Source organism: Ciona robusta, chromosome 10 (genome assembly GCF_009617815.1).
Source record: "Ciona robusta chromosome 10, ASM961781v2".
Classification (NCBI taxonomy): Eukaryota; Metazoa; Chordata; class Ascidiacea; order Phlebobranchia; family Cionidae; genus Ciona; species Ciona robusta.
In genome coordinates, this window is record NC_143244.1 from 1,094,711 (window position 1) to 1,110,045 (window position 15,335).

General features: G+C 35.2%; 3 protein-coding genes across 5 annotated transcripts; 1 reads left to right on the top strand and 2 right to left on the bottom strand.

Annotated features, from left to right (window-relative positions):
• The first annotated feature begins 283 nt into the window (after positions 1-283).
• Positions 284-5,071, top strand: LOC149729314 (uronyl 2-sulfotransferase-like). 2 transcript variants are annotated; one of them, XM_089886190.1, is made up of 8 exons: positions 284-488; positions 1,067-1,359; positions 1,709-1,785; positions 1,868-2,012; positions 2,387-2,479; positions 3,235-3,354; positions 3,926-3,966; positions 4,146-4,289. In XM_089886190.1, the coding sequence occupies exons 1-7, from the start codon at positions 398-400 to the stop codon at positions 3,932-3,934; spliced, it is 828 nt and encodes a 275-aa protein (XP_089742316.1). In that variant the 5' UTR covers positions 284-397; the 3' UTR covers positions 3,935-3,966; positions 4,146-4,289. The 2 variants fall into 2 exon arrangements, with proteins under 2 accessions (XP_089742316.1, XP_089742315.1); XM_089886189.1 differs by having other exon boundaries at positions 337-488; positions 2,387-2,487; positions 4,146-5,071.
• On the bottom strand, positions 4,464-8,529 carry LOC149729315 (persulfide dioxygenase ETHE1, mitochondrial-like). The gene is made up of 8 exons (XM_089886196.1): positions 8,370-8,529; positions 7,925-8,014; positions 7,660-7,714; positions 7,211-7,359; positions 6,757-6,886; positions 6,450-6,539; positions 6,101-6,217; positions 4,464-5,153 (listed from the first exon to the last, which is right to left on the bottom strand). Exons 1-8 carry the CDS (start codon positions 8,397-8,399, stop codon positions 5,110-5,112), a joined length of 705 nt encoding a protein of 234 aa, XP_089742322.1. The 5' UTR covers positions 8,400-8,529; the 3' UTR covers positions 4,464-5,109.
• Positions 8,530-10,476: 1,947 nt separating this feature from the next.
• LOC149729316 (persulfide dioxygenase ETHE1, mitochondrial-like) lies at positions 10,477-14,620 on the bottom strand. Of its 2 annotated transcripts, XM_089886197.1 has the most exons (8): positions 14,209-14,583; positions 14,009-14,098; positions 13,830-13,884; positions 12,747-12,895; positions 12,403-12,532; positions 11,902-11,991; positions 11,545-11,661; positions 10,477-10,903 (listed from the first exon to the last, which is right to left on the bottom strand). In XM_089886197.1, exons 1-8 carry the CDS (start codon positions 14,236-14,238, stop codon positions 10,860-10,862), a joined length of 705 nt encoding a protein of 234 aa, XP_089742323.1. In that variant the 5' UTR covers positions 14,239-14,583; the 3' UTR covers positions 10,477-10,859. The 2 variants fall into 2 exon arrangements, with proteins under 2 accessions (XP_089742323.1, XP_089742324.1); XM_089886198.1 differs by lacking the exon at positions 11,545-11,661 and having other exon boundaries at positions 14,209-14,620.
• Positions 14,621-15,335: the final 715 nt, after the last annotated feature.

Here is a 15,335-nt window from a genome sequence, read left to right on the forward strand (position 1 = left end):
TTAGGAGCAAAAAAGTAAATAAATAAAACCAATAAAACAACATAAATTAGCATAAATTATCAAGTACAATATAACAGAATATTATTGTTCGTTTTGTTTTACAAACAACATTCATGAAATAAAATACACATTTTACCAAAAGTGTTCACAATTCCATGCAATTTAAATTGTTATTGACTTCGTGTTTCAACGTCATGCCTGTTATTTATAAAGGAAATAAACAAAACAATGCCGAGTAGTTTGTGAGCAATATATAACGATATATAATGTTGCAGTTCTGTATGATTAATTACGTATCCTGCTTCTATGTTTAATTACAATTCCACCGTTGATACTAAACGCAGCTGCCAGCAGTAGTTTATATACTGTTCGTACTATACAAGCAGTTGTGTTCGATATGAAACGTAAAATAGCAACAGGGTTTCTGCTGTTGTTAGCATTATGTGTTATGTTTCAAGTAACGAAGCTGGAAAACAAGGAATGTCAAAGTAAGAAATATAAATTTAGGAAAATATGCATCACAGCTATTTGGAGCAACTGCCGTGTAATTAGTTTAGTTTATTATTTGGAAAGTACAAAGTACACAATAAAAGTAGTACATGGTACTATGGGATAAGACGGGACACCTTTAGCACAAAATGTCCAAATGTTTTGATCTTGTTTTAAACAATTAGCAACGGTCTATGGGGGTCGTGGGGATATAGTTTTATATTTCTTCGAATGTTTTTGTTTGCTACCGATTGGGAAGAGAAAATTAGAGCAAAAGATGTGTCATCTTCCCCCTACTAGTATCACAAGTATAGAACATAGTCGTACTGCACATAACATATACAACTGGTAAGCTGGTACAAGATGTATAAAACAGAACCCCATGTTATAACGTCTGCCGTTGCCTTGCCACGTAAGGAGTTACATATACAACCATTCATTAAACACACAGCGTTATATTTCCTTCTAAGCAGGCACAATGCGTATAAAATAAACTGTCATTGGCCTAGCGCCTTGTCATGCAAGGATAAACAAGTTGTTTTCATTTAATGACAACATTTGTGTTTACTTTTATAAGAAAGCTTTAGCACGTTGCCAATAACAACAAGGGTGCTCGACGACCAAAGCTCCAAGATATCTCAATTCGAGATCCCTATTGACGTAACCATGACGTCATCAACGTTAGACCGGAAGTACCCGGTCATGACGTCAGTGAAAGATGGTACAAAAGCAGTGGTATATAACAGAGTACCGAAGTGCGGAAGTACCTCGTTGTTGGACGCTCTTCGTGTTTTAAGTAAAAAGTTAAACTTCCATCTGATGTCGGTGAATTATCCGACTTTGGAGGAAAACGTGACCTTTAATGTTCAGGTGAGGTAAATGCACCCTATTCTTCACATAAACTAAAAGTACAATAAAAATACATGCACCCTATGCTCTTTCTTGAAGAACAAATGAATGAATGTAAATTTATCCTCGCATGGTGGAGCAAGAACGTTATAACACTGGTGTTCTGTTTCATACACCTCATGCCCACCTTGGAGTCAACAACGTATGTATGTCACCTTGTTGGTAATTTATAAGAAAACAGGACGTGTTATAGAACTACTCTCATTTTCCCGTAACGCGAGGATTAATAAATACACCCATTCGTTCGTTCATTCTTTAATTAAAACTATAATGTTGCCTTCTTTAAATTATTTCCAATTCTTTTCAACAGAAAGAAATCGCCGGGATGTTGAGATTCCAAAAAAACGTTATTTATTCCCGACATCTTCGATTCTTTGATATAGAAACGTAATTACGTAACTGCCCATTCAAGTTTAAACCATTACCTACATCGATGTCTGAAAACATGACTTTACGAACTGTTTTGCAGCTTCGGGTTTGGGACCCCAATTTACATCAATATTATACGGGACCCAATCGATCGGTTCGTCTCGCATTATTATTACAGCAGGCATGGATTTGCGAAGAATAATGGGACAGTAAAAGTAGAATGGAGGCGGAGTGTTAATGATTTGGTTGGTAATTATAGAATGGACCACGGCCTATATCGGCCAATTATTCCTAAGTATAAAGACCGTGTATGGCCGAATTAGTCCACAATTTTCCTGTGGCACGCGTTGGCGTGATACAGTAGGGTGGTGGGGGAGATTTTACATCTTTCATTCTATTCTATTGATCCATTTAGTAGTAAAATTTTATTTAAAACTATGCAACTGAATTTGTGAAGACTTTTGGTTGGTTTGGTCATTTAAATCCTTGTGGGTGGGAACTATGACTTATCCATGGTTGCTACTCTCATAGTGGAGATTTTTTAATCTATGCCTATGGCATTGCCGCGATAAACAGAATGCATTTATCTGATTTTTAACATAACGTGGTGTTTATACAGACTTTGGACGAATGTATGAAACGAGACGTTGACAAATGCATCCAAGAAAATAACAATGGATCAGCACTGCGTTATTTCTGTGGCAACCACCCTGTATGTAGGTAGGAGGTTTATAATATATACCAGATGTTGATACAGCGCTACTATAGCCTTTATCATTATGACACTTTTGCCGGAAAGTCTCGACACCGGCTTACCAGTGATATAAATTAACGATTGAATGTAAATTATTTATCCTCGCGTGATAAGGCAACAACAGTCGTTATAACACAAGTGGTTTTTTTCTTCTTTCACCTCGGGTCCGCTAATGTCTTACCACGTATGTAGCTTATTTTAGAAGTAGCAGGGTCAAGTCTCGAACTTGTGACCTTTTAGTCAAACAAGGTCGCCAAACGAAAAAGACTCGTGCACATAGTCATAAACAGAACTATGATTTTAACGAACGTTGCAACATTTAGGGCTACCAATTAGTTATGCACTATTTCATAATCGGTTTACGGTTGAATGCAGGGTGTATATACCCTCGAAACACACGCTTTACCTTAGCTTTGCATTTGTAAATTTATTCCAAACAAAATGTTCCACTTAGTAGAACTGCAACTGGAAAGTTTATTTAACTATCAGTCATTTTCTAGCGCGACTATTATAAAATTTGGTGTTGCGGCGCATGCGCAGTAGCACCGGGCCAAATATCAATCTCGGGACAGTTTTATACGACATCACCGTATACTCGTTTAAATAAACGTTGTATGATCATTTTAAATTCGACGAAACGGAGATAGTTACGCTACAAAGGCCAACATACGACCACAGCTAACATAAACTGACAATCCACCATTTCTTCCCAGAAACTACAACAATATAAGTTTACACATAGCAATGTACAATGCAGCGAAATATTATACGACCGTCGGTTTGTTGGAAGAAATGGAAAACTCACTAAAGGTTTTGGAAGCTTTGCTACCGAGGTGAGACAAACAACTCACAGCACACGCTGTTACGAATAACACCTATTTATTCTCGTGTTAAGAAGATATAACAAAACTCCAAAGTAGGTTGAGGGAAAATCGGATTGAATTTTCTTTGTTTACTACCAAATTAGACGAAAAAATTGAATGAAAAGGTGTCCCGTCTTCCCCACACTACTATATAAATAACGTGTGTAAATATTTTTTGGATTTTTTTATTTTCAAATGTATGGCTGACACATACACGACCACTGGGTTCTACCTTGTTACTCTTGTGGTAACATGAACCAGCGACAAGTCCTGAAGAACTGCGATAGTTTGACTCAATGCCGTTACATATTCACTACACAAAGCGCAAAACACACTACAGCGTGAGGCGGCAAACAGCGGTAGAAATACGACACCCGGGTTACAACTTAGGTCGGTTGCGCGCACTTATTAACAAAACATCAATTGTGTTGTTTTACAGAGCTATTTACTCTGTTGTTTTGTATATTCGCATGCCCGCGGCGAATGTCTTGGCAGGCATTCCAAATTTCAGAAAACACAAATTTCATATGTCTGTTTACAGGTATTTTAAAGGAATTGCAGCAACCTTGCACGGTTCTAAAGGTGAGAATGCGCTAATAGATAATTAATGTAAACCTCATCGATATTGTGTGACTTTTATCGCAAGTCAAAATATCTATCCTTTTAAATGCGGGTTATTTATAACCTTGGCAATACAAATGCCCGTGAAACCACAATTCCATCCAAACAGTTTCGGTCCAATTTTACTCGTTTTTCTTTAGAAATCGAAGGCACCAAGACTTTGTATAAGAAGAAACCGTCCAAAGAAACGGAAACAAAACTGCGAAGGATTTTCGCATTTGAGATCGAGTTTTATGAGTTTGTGAGAGAAAGATTCCATCAACAATTATCTATGTTAAGAAAGATGGGGAGACTGTAATTAAGTATAACTATAAGCTGCCTGCTATAACTCGACCGTGAGCATGAGGGGCATGGATGCATCATGTGCGGCGGATAAAGCGATCTATATTGTTACTCGACAGCGGGCATGATGTCCCGCTTATCTGAGTAAAACTCATCAAAAACCAAACAAATTAAAATGAATCTGTAAATAATGTTAAATTTTACTTTATACAATACATGGTACCTTAAAATACAATATAGATTACATGGATACACAATATATCAGCAACCTAACCTGGGTTGATAATAAAATTCAATTTGTCCTTGAAAGAGATATAGGGTTCAAATCTAAGGCAAGGGTGACAGAAACTTGTTTAAGAATTAAATAATCTACAAGTGCATGAAGGAAATGAATAAAAATACTCAAGCCAGTGGTTGTCAAATAGTTTGAAAAACTAAAAGGTTATTGTATATGTTTTTAACTTAAAGGTGAAAAAACATGAATTTTCTGCTTAAGTTTCAATACAAACGTAACATCCAAGTTTTACTTCTTACATTACTAAGCATAGTCTTTTTTTTAAACAGAAACGTTTCAGATGCGAATCGTGTATATATATATATATATATATATTGAAACTTTAAAACCAGTTTTTGTAAAAACCAAACCTTAAAAACACTGGCTAGAATTAATAAATGAAAATACGTGTCAGATCTAGTAACTTCTAACTAGCAAACTAAATTAAGCATAGATTACAAACTACTTGCAACTAAATGAAGAAAAATTGTGTCGTAAATAATAATAAAACTTTAAATGCAAATATGGTCATAAATACGGTGAACAGATTAATCTTGAATTCCACAAACTAAGTTGGCTGGAACTGAAACATCTGGAAAAAAAAAGTTAAAATAATAAAACTAAGTGCAGTAGTGGTAATATATAGTAACATGTTTTAGGAAAAAAGAAACTCTTATAACAAAAAAATAGATTTTACAAAAAAAATGATGATTTTCTATTTGAATAAAAGACTAATGATGTCACCTTAGATGAAATATGTTATATCACACACTTGCACTATTTGTTGAACTTAAATTTATGTTTATCAATTTATGTAACATTTTATCCTGACAGCTTTTGCTAATTTTCTAATATTGTGCTTAAGGTGTTTGGACTTCGATTAACTTCGATATACGTTGTAGTATTATATGACATATTACATCTTTTCTGATACAGTAACGAAGATCCGTTTAATTTATACACGATTTTTGTTTTGGACGACCAATTTTTAAACAGTTACTAGGCTATAACCATTGTATAAAATATATTAGGAGTCAATTTCTAAACATAGATTAATGTGTGCCTGGTTAATATTTAATTTGTTTGTATATTGACGTATCAAGGTAAAGTAAACACAATGGGAGTGAATTTAACTTTTATTACCAACTGCTAAGTTGTGGTACGTCTGCATTCTGCAATCTGCAAAAGTTGCTCTCTATCTTGTGTTAGAGACACAATGTTGAACTCAAAATGTGTTTGACTTTAATATAAAGCCTACATTAAAAATAAGCGAAATGTGTATAAAGTCACCATGTATATTGTTTATTGTGCAAAATATGAAATTTATATTAAACTTGGTTTGTGTTTTTGTGGGTTTAGCAGCCACACGTTTATCTGACACATTTTTTGCGAAACCATGTTTTTATAACGACTGTTGTTTTGCTGCTATTCCCCATTTTTTTAAGTATTTAAACCTTCGCTATTGTGTTAAAAGACCAAACAGGACTAAGTTCATGTCATGCTTACAAACTTTACGCAGATACATAAGTAGTCACTTACCTATCCTCTTGGGGTAAGCAAGGTTAAGATTGTCCATTATTTGCACAAACTCGTCAACAGTTTTAGTTAATCGTGGATTGTAAAGTTTCTCTTCACCCACCGTTGTCACACTCATACCTTCAATATAGACGTAATGTTAAGCTGGCTAGGGTGTCATGTCACCAAACAGAGACAAAGTATATTGCATTCACCACATTCATTAATGGGGTTCCCTGTGTTTGACAAATTATACTTAAAAATTAAATCCAAAACAATGAAATTAAACTACTTGTTTTGGCTTTTTATGGCCTGTGGGTGATTATATTTTTTAACATAATAGCCAATTAATCAGAATCTTAGCAAACCTCACCTTTATAATCATGAGCTGGATAAAGTTTATAATCTGAAGGTAATGAGAATATTTTGCTGTGCACGGAGTGGTACAGAGTTTTCGCACAACCTAAAGAGAATGAATGAATGTACATAATAACATATTAACTTTTTTTCTTTTTTATTGTAACGTACGGCTGACAATTTGAAACCGCAGAATTGGTTAAATTGCTGTTAAGTAGTTTAACCTCTGCATTGGAGGAAAAGATGCTAACCTGTTTTCCCTCGATGCAGGATAATAACAAATTTCAAAAACCTTCTGCACATAAGTGAAAGCATGGTCATACCTTGTTGAAAGTCAGTCCTTCCACATCCCCTTATAAGCAAAGCATCTCCAGTGAACACAACACGTTGGTCATGTAGAATATAAGTTGAACAACCATCTGTGTGACCGGGTGTGGACCTGCATTCCATGGTCTATGGTGACAGTGAATATATGGTTATGTGTTTTGAACATGGACATAATGCCACATGGTAGCATTGAGTTCAAATCTATATCGGGGCTAGATAAAGGCTCGCTAACCAAATATGCAACTGTCGGACAACTCATTATCTTTGTGTACTAGAGCAGTGACAGCAATTTTTCTGTTTTATGTGCCATTAATCACCCATTAAAGTTTGTAATCCCTTGAACTTTTGTTACAATTATATGAACGGCCCAGTCACTTTTACTTCAAAATCACGCATAATAAAAACTAGCAAAAATGGTTACAAAAAATAATATTATGAAAGGCTACACACCAAGTTTCCAAATGAGAGTTTATCTCCATCTTTCAAATAAAGATCAGCTTTCCCACCACTATTTGCTCCCAACACCGATTTACAGTTTGGTAAAGACTTCTTGATCTGACCGGTGCCAGTAACGTGGTCAGCATGAACATGCGTATTCACTGTGAAGAGTGTTTCAAAGTTATTTATAGAACTGAATTTTGGCCAAAAGCCGAGCAAAAGCTTCCAGAAGCTTGATGAATATTTAACAACAAAAACAGGTTCTTAACATTTTGAACCACTTTATCAGTAAAATACATATAATAATACTGATTTTTGCAAGCAAAGCCCGATCGTATATTTGGAAACATTTTGAATTTACAATAAAGAATTTTAACTTAAAAAATTTTTACAATATCGTTATTATTAACAAATATATATAAATATCTTAAAATAAATCATAATAACCTGATAAAACTCACCTCCATATATTAGATTCAACCCAAGCTCATTCACAAGTTTTAAATCTCTTTCAACCTAAAATTTACACTTGTTTTTAACACTATATTTACAATTCACTAATTATAAAAACTGTCATGTGAGAATAAATAAGTTAAAGTTACATTCACATTCTATTAATAAACACTTATGTGACTAAGCATTGGTGATCCATTAAAAACATTCTTTAAATTATCGGTTTAATTTTTAATTACTTTTATATTTCCAATAAAAACAAAATAAACTTACACATTCAAGTACAGGATCTATGATAATTGCTGCTTTGGTTTCAGCACAACCAAGCAAGTAAGTGTACGTGGAAGTGTCTTTGTCAAACAGCTGGAAATAATGGTACAAAAATGTTATTAAATTTGCAAAGCATTATAATGATTATAACTGGCTCGGTGGCACAGTTGGTTGCAGCGCGTGCCTCTCGGCTTTTAACACAGAGGTTATGGGTTTAAGGCTCATCGTTGCTACTATTGTAGGCGTGTTCTTGGGCAAGACACTTAACGGTAATTGCCCCAAACCTGTGGTCACTAATGAGTTGTCAGAACTACATTGGTGGTAAGTGGGCGCGAGGTGTATGAAACAGAATACTTGTGTTATAATGACTGTCATTTTCTGGCACGCAAAGATAAAGCAAACTACATTTATACATTGCATAACTTTCATATTTTTATTTAACACTTACCTGACGAAATATGAGGTTGGATTTTGTCATTTTCAATGTAGGTTACTTAAAAACAGATATATATCTTGTAAAGTTCTTAAATCTGTGCTATAAATTCTACACAGTTAGTATTTGCTTTTATTGTTTAACTTTGCAGTAACTAAACCAACCAAGTCTATCTAACATAAATACCGATAACTTTGTGCTGCATTCATTTTACTATTTACAGTAACTTATATAGAATACAGCATACCTTAACCTGCCATTCAATGATAATAACATAGTGTTCACTTCACCAGTTTCTTATACTCGATATTGTTATGCAAAACATGACGTAGTCACGTACGCAGCATGACGAAGCATGACCTCAGATCATTTCGTGGAGGGGGAATCCCCATCAAAACATGAGTGACGAAAATTCCTGAAATATTTGCGACTTTCGAAATATATTTGAACACACCGAGCAACATAGCACGTACACAAGTTTAACATAAAAGTCAAATTTAATGTTTCATGTTTTAAATTATAGACTTGGTTACGACTGCAATTCTTTGTTTTTTATGATTTTAATTTTAAATAAACTGTAAAGGGTAGAATGCTTAAATTTTTTGCACTGAGCATGAGGTGTATGAATATATTATATGCCTGGTGTATAAGAAGACAAGCATGTTATAACTTGACAGTGAGCATGAGGTGTAGGAATACACCATGTGTGTCTGGTGTATTAGAAGACACTAGTGTTATAACTCGACAGTAAGCATGAGGTGTATGAATGCACCATGTGTGTCTGGTATAAAGGAAGACACCCATGTTATAACTCGACAGTAAGCATGAGGTGTATGAATGCACCTTGTGTGCCTGGTGTATAAGAAGACACCCATGTTATAACTCGACAGTAAGCATGAGGTGTATGAATGCACCATGTGTGTCTGGTATAAAGGAAGACACCCATGTTATAACTCGACAGTAAGCATGAGGTGTATGAATGCACCTTGTGTGCCTGGTGTATAAGAAGACACCCATGTTATAACTCGACAGTAAGCATGAGGTGTATGAATGCACCATGTGTGTCTGGTATAAAGGAAGACACCCATGTTATAACTCGACAGTGAGCATGAGGTGTATGAATACACCATGTGTGCCTGGTGTATAAGAAGACACCCATGTTATAACTCGACAGTAAGCATGAGGTGTATGAATGCACCTTGTGTGCCTGGTATAAAGGAAGACACCCATGTTATAACTCGACAGTGAGCATAAGGTGTAGGAATACACCATGTGTGTCTGGTGTATAAGAAGACACCCATGTTATAACTCGACAGTGAGCATGAGGTGTATGAATACACCATGTGTGTCTGGTGTATAAGAAGACACCCATGTTATAACTCTACAGTAAGCATGAGGTGTATGAATGCACCATGTGTGTCTGGTATAAAGGAAGACACCCATTCTATAACTCGACAGTGAGCATGAGGTGTATGAATACACCTTGTGTGCCTGGTGTATAAGAAGACACCCATGTTATAATTTGACAGTGAGCATGAGGTGTATGAACGCACCATGTGTGTCTGGTATAAAGGAAGACACCCATGTTATAACTCGACAGTGAGCATGAGGTGTAGGAATACACCATGTGTGTCTGGTGTATAAGAAGACACCCATGTTATAACTCGACAGTGAGCATGAGGTGTATAAATACACCATGTGTGCCTGGTGTATAAGAAGACACCCATGTTATAATTTGACAGTGAGCATGAGGTGTATGAACGCACCATGTGTGTCTGGTATAAAGGAAGACACCCATGTTATAACTCGACAGTGAGCATGAGGTGTAGGAATACACCATGTGTGTCTGGTGTATAAGAAGACACCCATGTTATAACTCGACAGTAAGCATGAGGTGTATGAATGCACCATGTGTGTCTGGTATAAAGGAAGACACCCATGTTATAACTCGACAGTGAGCATGAGTTGTATGAATACACCATGTGTGCCTGGTGTATAAGAAGACACCCATGTTATAACTCGACAGTGAGCATGAGGTGTATAAATACACCATGTGTGCCTGGTTTATAAGAAGACACCCATGTTATAATTTGACAGTGAGCATAAGGTACTTCAAGATAAATACAATCTGATAAAATTTATTTATCATGTTTCCAAAGAGAAACACCTTTTGTCCGTGACATAATAGCATAAATTAATTTTATTACAGGGGACCATAGACACACAAAAACTACCACAATTTAAATCTTGAGGTTAAGATACAAATCATATATATAAATAAATAGATTTAAATAATTGCCAAGTTTTTTTGCATAAACAAAATACAATATCACATGAAATAAATATAAATTAACATAAAATATTTACATTAGGTAATTATTAAAACAACGATTGCATAATACTAGTGCAACCAATCGAGGTAAAAAACACAAGTTAGTAGCGAGTAATGATCAGTATTGATTTTTTAATAAGCATAAAATTTATTAGTTTTGACCATATGGTATATTAGTCTTGAATTCCACACACCAGGTTTGCAGGATAAGAAATATCTGAAAAAGTAAACATATAATGAAATGAAAAGAAAAAAAAACTTAAAGGGCCTAAACACACCCCACATCACTTTTGTTTTTTATGGTAAATTCATAAAGCGACTGTTTTATTGATTCCAAAAATACTTAGTACACTTCTCAATTTTTTCGCCACGCAACTTTCAAATCAGTTTTATGAATTTCACGGTGTTTGAGCTGGAATATCTTTGGTTATGCAGAACCGATTAAAACAAGTAAGGTGTCGTTGGAATTAGAAAAACACACTCTATCTATTAAAGCGAGGTACATTTGAGTATGTTTAGGCCCTTTAAAGGATACAAGTTCCAGACTGTGGCCGCTAAATGGTTGTCTAAATTGTCAGCCATACATAAAAAGACCTCAAAAAATAATGACTTTCCGCTTTATAACAAGGATTATCATTGCCCTGTTAGCGTCGATAAGTAACATTTAATCATATTCAGATATTATTTTTGTTTAAAATTCATTACTAATGATGATATTCTATTATTCTAACCTACAACAGACAGCAGCAAATTTTTATATGAGCCAAATGTTGCCTAAATTCTTCTAAGTAGCAAAGCAAGCCCTACAGTAGGACCTTACCAATACAGCTTGGTCCCTTGCAAAGTTACTTATATTACCTATTCTCCTTGGTAAATCTAGTTTAAGATTGTCCATTATTTGCACAAACTCATCAACAGTTTTAGTTAATCGTGGATTGTAAAGTTTCTCTTCACCCACCGTTGTCACACTCATACCTTCAATATAAGACGTAATGTTAAGCTGGCTAAGGTTTCATGTCATCAAGCAGAGACAAAATATATTGCATTCACCACATTCATTAATGGGGTTCCCTATGTTTGACAACTATACATGGAACTGCATTTTAACAATGTCACCCCCAGCTTACAAGTTACTATGTATGCTACTTGGTGGCCTGTGGGTGATTACATTTTTTAACAAAGTAATGACCAAATTAGATTTCTTACAAACCTCACCTTTATAATCATGAGCTGGATAAAGTTTATAATCTGAAGGTAATGAGAATATTTTGCTGTGCACGGAGTTGTACAGAGTTTTCGCACAACCTAAGAATAAAATACAATAATCATATCTGCTTAATGCCATATCATAATAAAACTTTTAAAAATGCAAGGAGACAGGTGACGATGGATAGCCATTCCTGTGAAAGAAATCTAACTTTGGTTGTAATGTTACTGATTAATGCAGAAAACACAACTTTCGCACACCACCCCAGGTTGCCACCAATAGTAATGTTGATATAAATCATTTGAAACTTACAAAAAAGAAAGCAGCTCAAAGTATCCCAGCCATAATGAGGGCAAGTTTTATAGCTGGCACAGGTTTAAACATACAACTACTTTACAAAATACAACAGAAAATTTAGCTTGACTTAATAGGGTAAAATGCCTTTTTTATTTTTTCCACAAATAGCCTTCTGTAATGCAACTATTTTTTACAAATTTTCTAATATTTACTGTGATGTAAGTCAGTCCTCCCACACCCCCTGACAAAGACAGCATCTCCGGTAAAAGCGATTCGATCTTCATGAAGAACAAACGTGAAACAACCCAGAGTATGACCAGGTGTGTATCGACATTCAACCGTCTAAGTAAAATATCTAAGTTTATTTCAACTCATATTATTCTTTATCGTTTAATTACGGAAAACTATGTCACACATTCAACAAAACTTATAAACCAATCTCCATACATGTAAGTAATTTTTGCAACGCAACCAAAGGACACCAGGTTCAAGGCTCATCTAATTTAGTAAGTGTGTCCACACCATAACTACTTACTTATTTTTAAACAGAACATACCAAGTTTCCAACCAACAGATTATCTCCATCTTTCAAATAAAGATCAGCTTTTCCACCACTATTTGCTCCCAACACCGATTTACAGTTTGGTATAGACTTCTTGATCTGACCAGTGCCAGTGGTGTGATCAGTGTGTACATGCGTGTTAACTGTATAGTATTGCATGCAATAGCTTACACAAGTAAAGTGACAGGTTGACAGTTACTTTAATACAGTAGCTTGGGGCAAGATGGTCCATGTTTTCATTCTCACTTATCTTCACATATGGTGTAAACAATGAATATTTACGTAATTATACAACCGCATTCTTACAACTCCAAAGGAATGTAGTTACTTGTTAAACACGAGTAGGAAATATGGGATGTTATTTGCTTATAGTGGTAGTATCCATCTTACCCCACAGAGACAGTGATACACTATACATCATTATTGCGTTAATGACTGCCCAAATTCAGAGTGTAACTTCATTAGGCTAGCCTATCTAATATGCACACTTTCACTATATATCAATATATCATAACTAACAACTATAATTAGCAAATGACAGCCAATTACAAACCAAGAGGCCAATATTAAGTGAAATAATATTCTGTCATTTGTTTCATGGACTTAGAAGACAAATGTCCATCTGCCATACGGGGAGACGCAATCATGGTTTGTCTGTAAGTGTCTTGTCCAAGGACACATACACCAACAATGATAGCAGCGTCAAGCCTAGACCCACACTGCAGAGTATGGCAGGTGCATGCGCGATTTTTTACCGACTTTTGGTGATGCACCCCACGATTTGTCCCACGCACGCCAATTGATTAAAAAAAGACAAAAAAACGTATTAAATTAATAAGTAAGATTTCCTAACGTGGCTTGAAATGTGCATGCTTTGCTGGCAGATTTTTAATGATAGCATGCGTGCACGCGAAAAATAACTGTCTTGCACGCGCGAGATCTCGTCAGGAACTGCCATACTCTGCAGACTGGGCCTAGACCATTTACTAATATGTAACAGTTTAAAGTAAATGTTATTATAAGTTTTATATATACCTATATTATATATATAGTGCATAAAAACCTGATAAAACTCACCTCCAAATATTAGATTCAACCCAAGCTCATTCACAAGTTTTAAATCTCTTTCAACCTAAACAACATGTAGTTTGGTTTTGAATAGTTTGATAAACAAAAAGAGGAACAGATACAACATAAACACACAACGTTTATTAATAGATAAAACATGAAAGAACATTTATAGTATTCAAACTTACACATTCAAGTACAGGTTCAATGATCATGGCATCTTTGGTTTTTTCACATCCAAGCAAATACGTGTATGTTGATGTGTCCGAATCAAACAACTGCAAAAAAACAACATTTTAAGCTAAAAACACAGCAGTAATGTTAAAACTAAACAACTCGTAATAAGTTTTATTATTTTTGCAAAACAAGTCAACAACGTTTAACTTACCTGACGAAATATTAGATTCGATTTTACCATTATCACACAATATGTATTCAAGTAAACAAACAACTTGACGTAATTTAAGTTTAAGGGTCCTACTAAAACACGCCCGGCGGGAGCCGGTGGGGCCCGGTGGAAAAAATATACTAAAACACGCCCGGTGCGGGGCCCGGTGAGTATTTCTTGAAAGGGGAGCTTTCCCTATGCAAGAGCCACCAAAATGCGTGTGTGAAACAGAACTTGTGAAAAAATTGGAAGATATTGTCTGTCTTCAAAGCATAAAGATGGCAATTTTCGGTGATAGAAATTACATTCTTGCTTCGCACGTCATCGCTGAAACAAAATGTGCATAGGAAATAAAACATGATGATGAAAATGGACACGTAATTCGCAAGTCCTTTAATTATCGCTCTGCTAAAACGAAAACAAACGTTGGATCGCGCTACTGAGGGCTTGTCCGAATACGGAAAAGCCTAACACGCTAACTAAAAGACACATCATGTCTAATATTTACATTTTTCGTTTTAAAAGTTACATTGTTCGTCTTTTAAAGTTTTTAATAATAAAACTTCGATCAAGTATAAGTGTATGTATAGTACTGTGGCCTAAGGTAGGACACTTATAGCACATATAGTAGGGTGGGGTAAGATGGGACACCTTTTCATTCTGTTTCTCGACCCATTTGGTAGTAAGCAAAGAACATTCAAAGAATTATAAAACTATGTCCTTACGACTCCCATAGACTGTTGTTAATTGTTTAAAACACGAACAGAAAATTTGGATCTTATGTGCTAAAGGTGTCCCGTCTCCCCCCGTCCTACTATAATATTAAAATATCCTGATCGTGTTTTAAACAATTAACAACAGTCTATGGGAGTCGTGAGGACATAGTTTTATATAGTTTTATAATTCTTTGAATGTTCTTTGCTTACTACCAAATGGGACGAGAAATAGAATGAAAAGGTGTCTCATCTTACCCCACCCCCTATTAACAAAATTCAACGAATAAACTTTTGCTAAAAATACAGTTCATTATGTAAGTGTACAACGAAACAAACTTCGTACATCCATAATCAAAGTTAATTTTCAAAAAACTCAACTCGGGGGTGTCATTAGGCTAAAAATCTGTACAC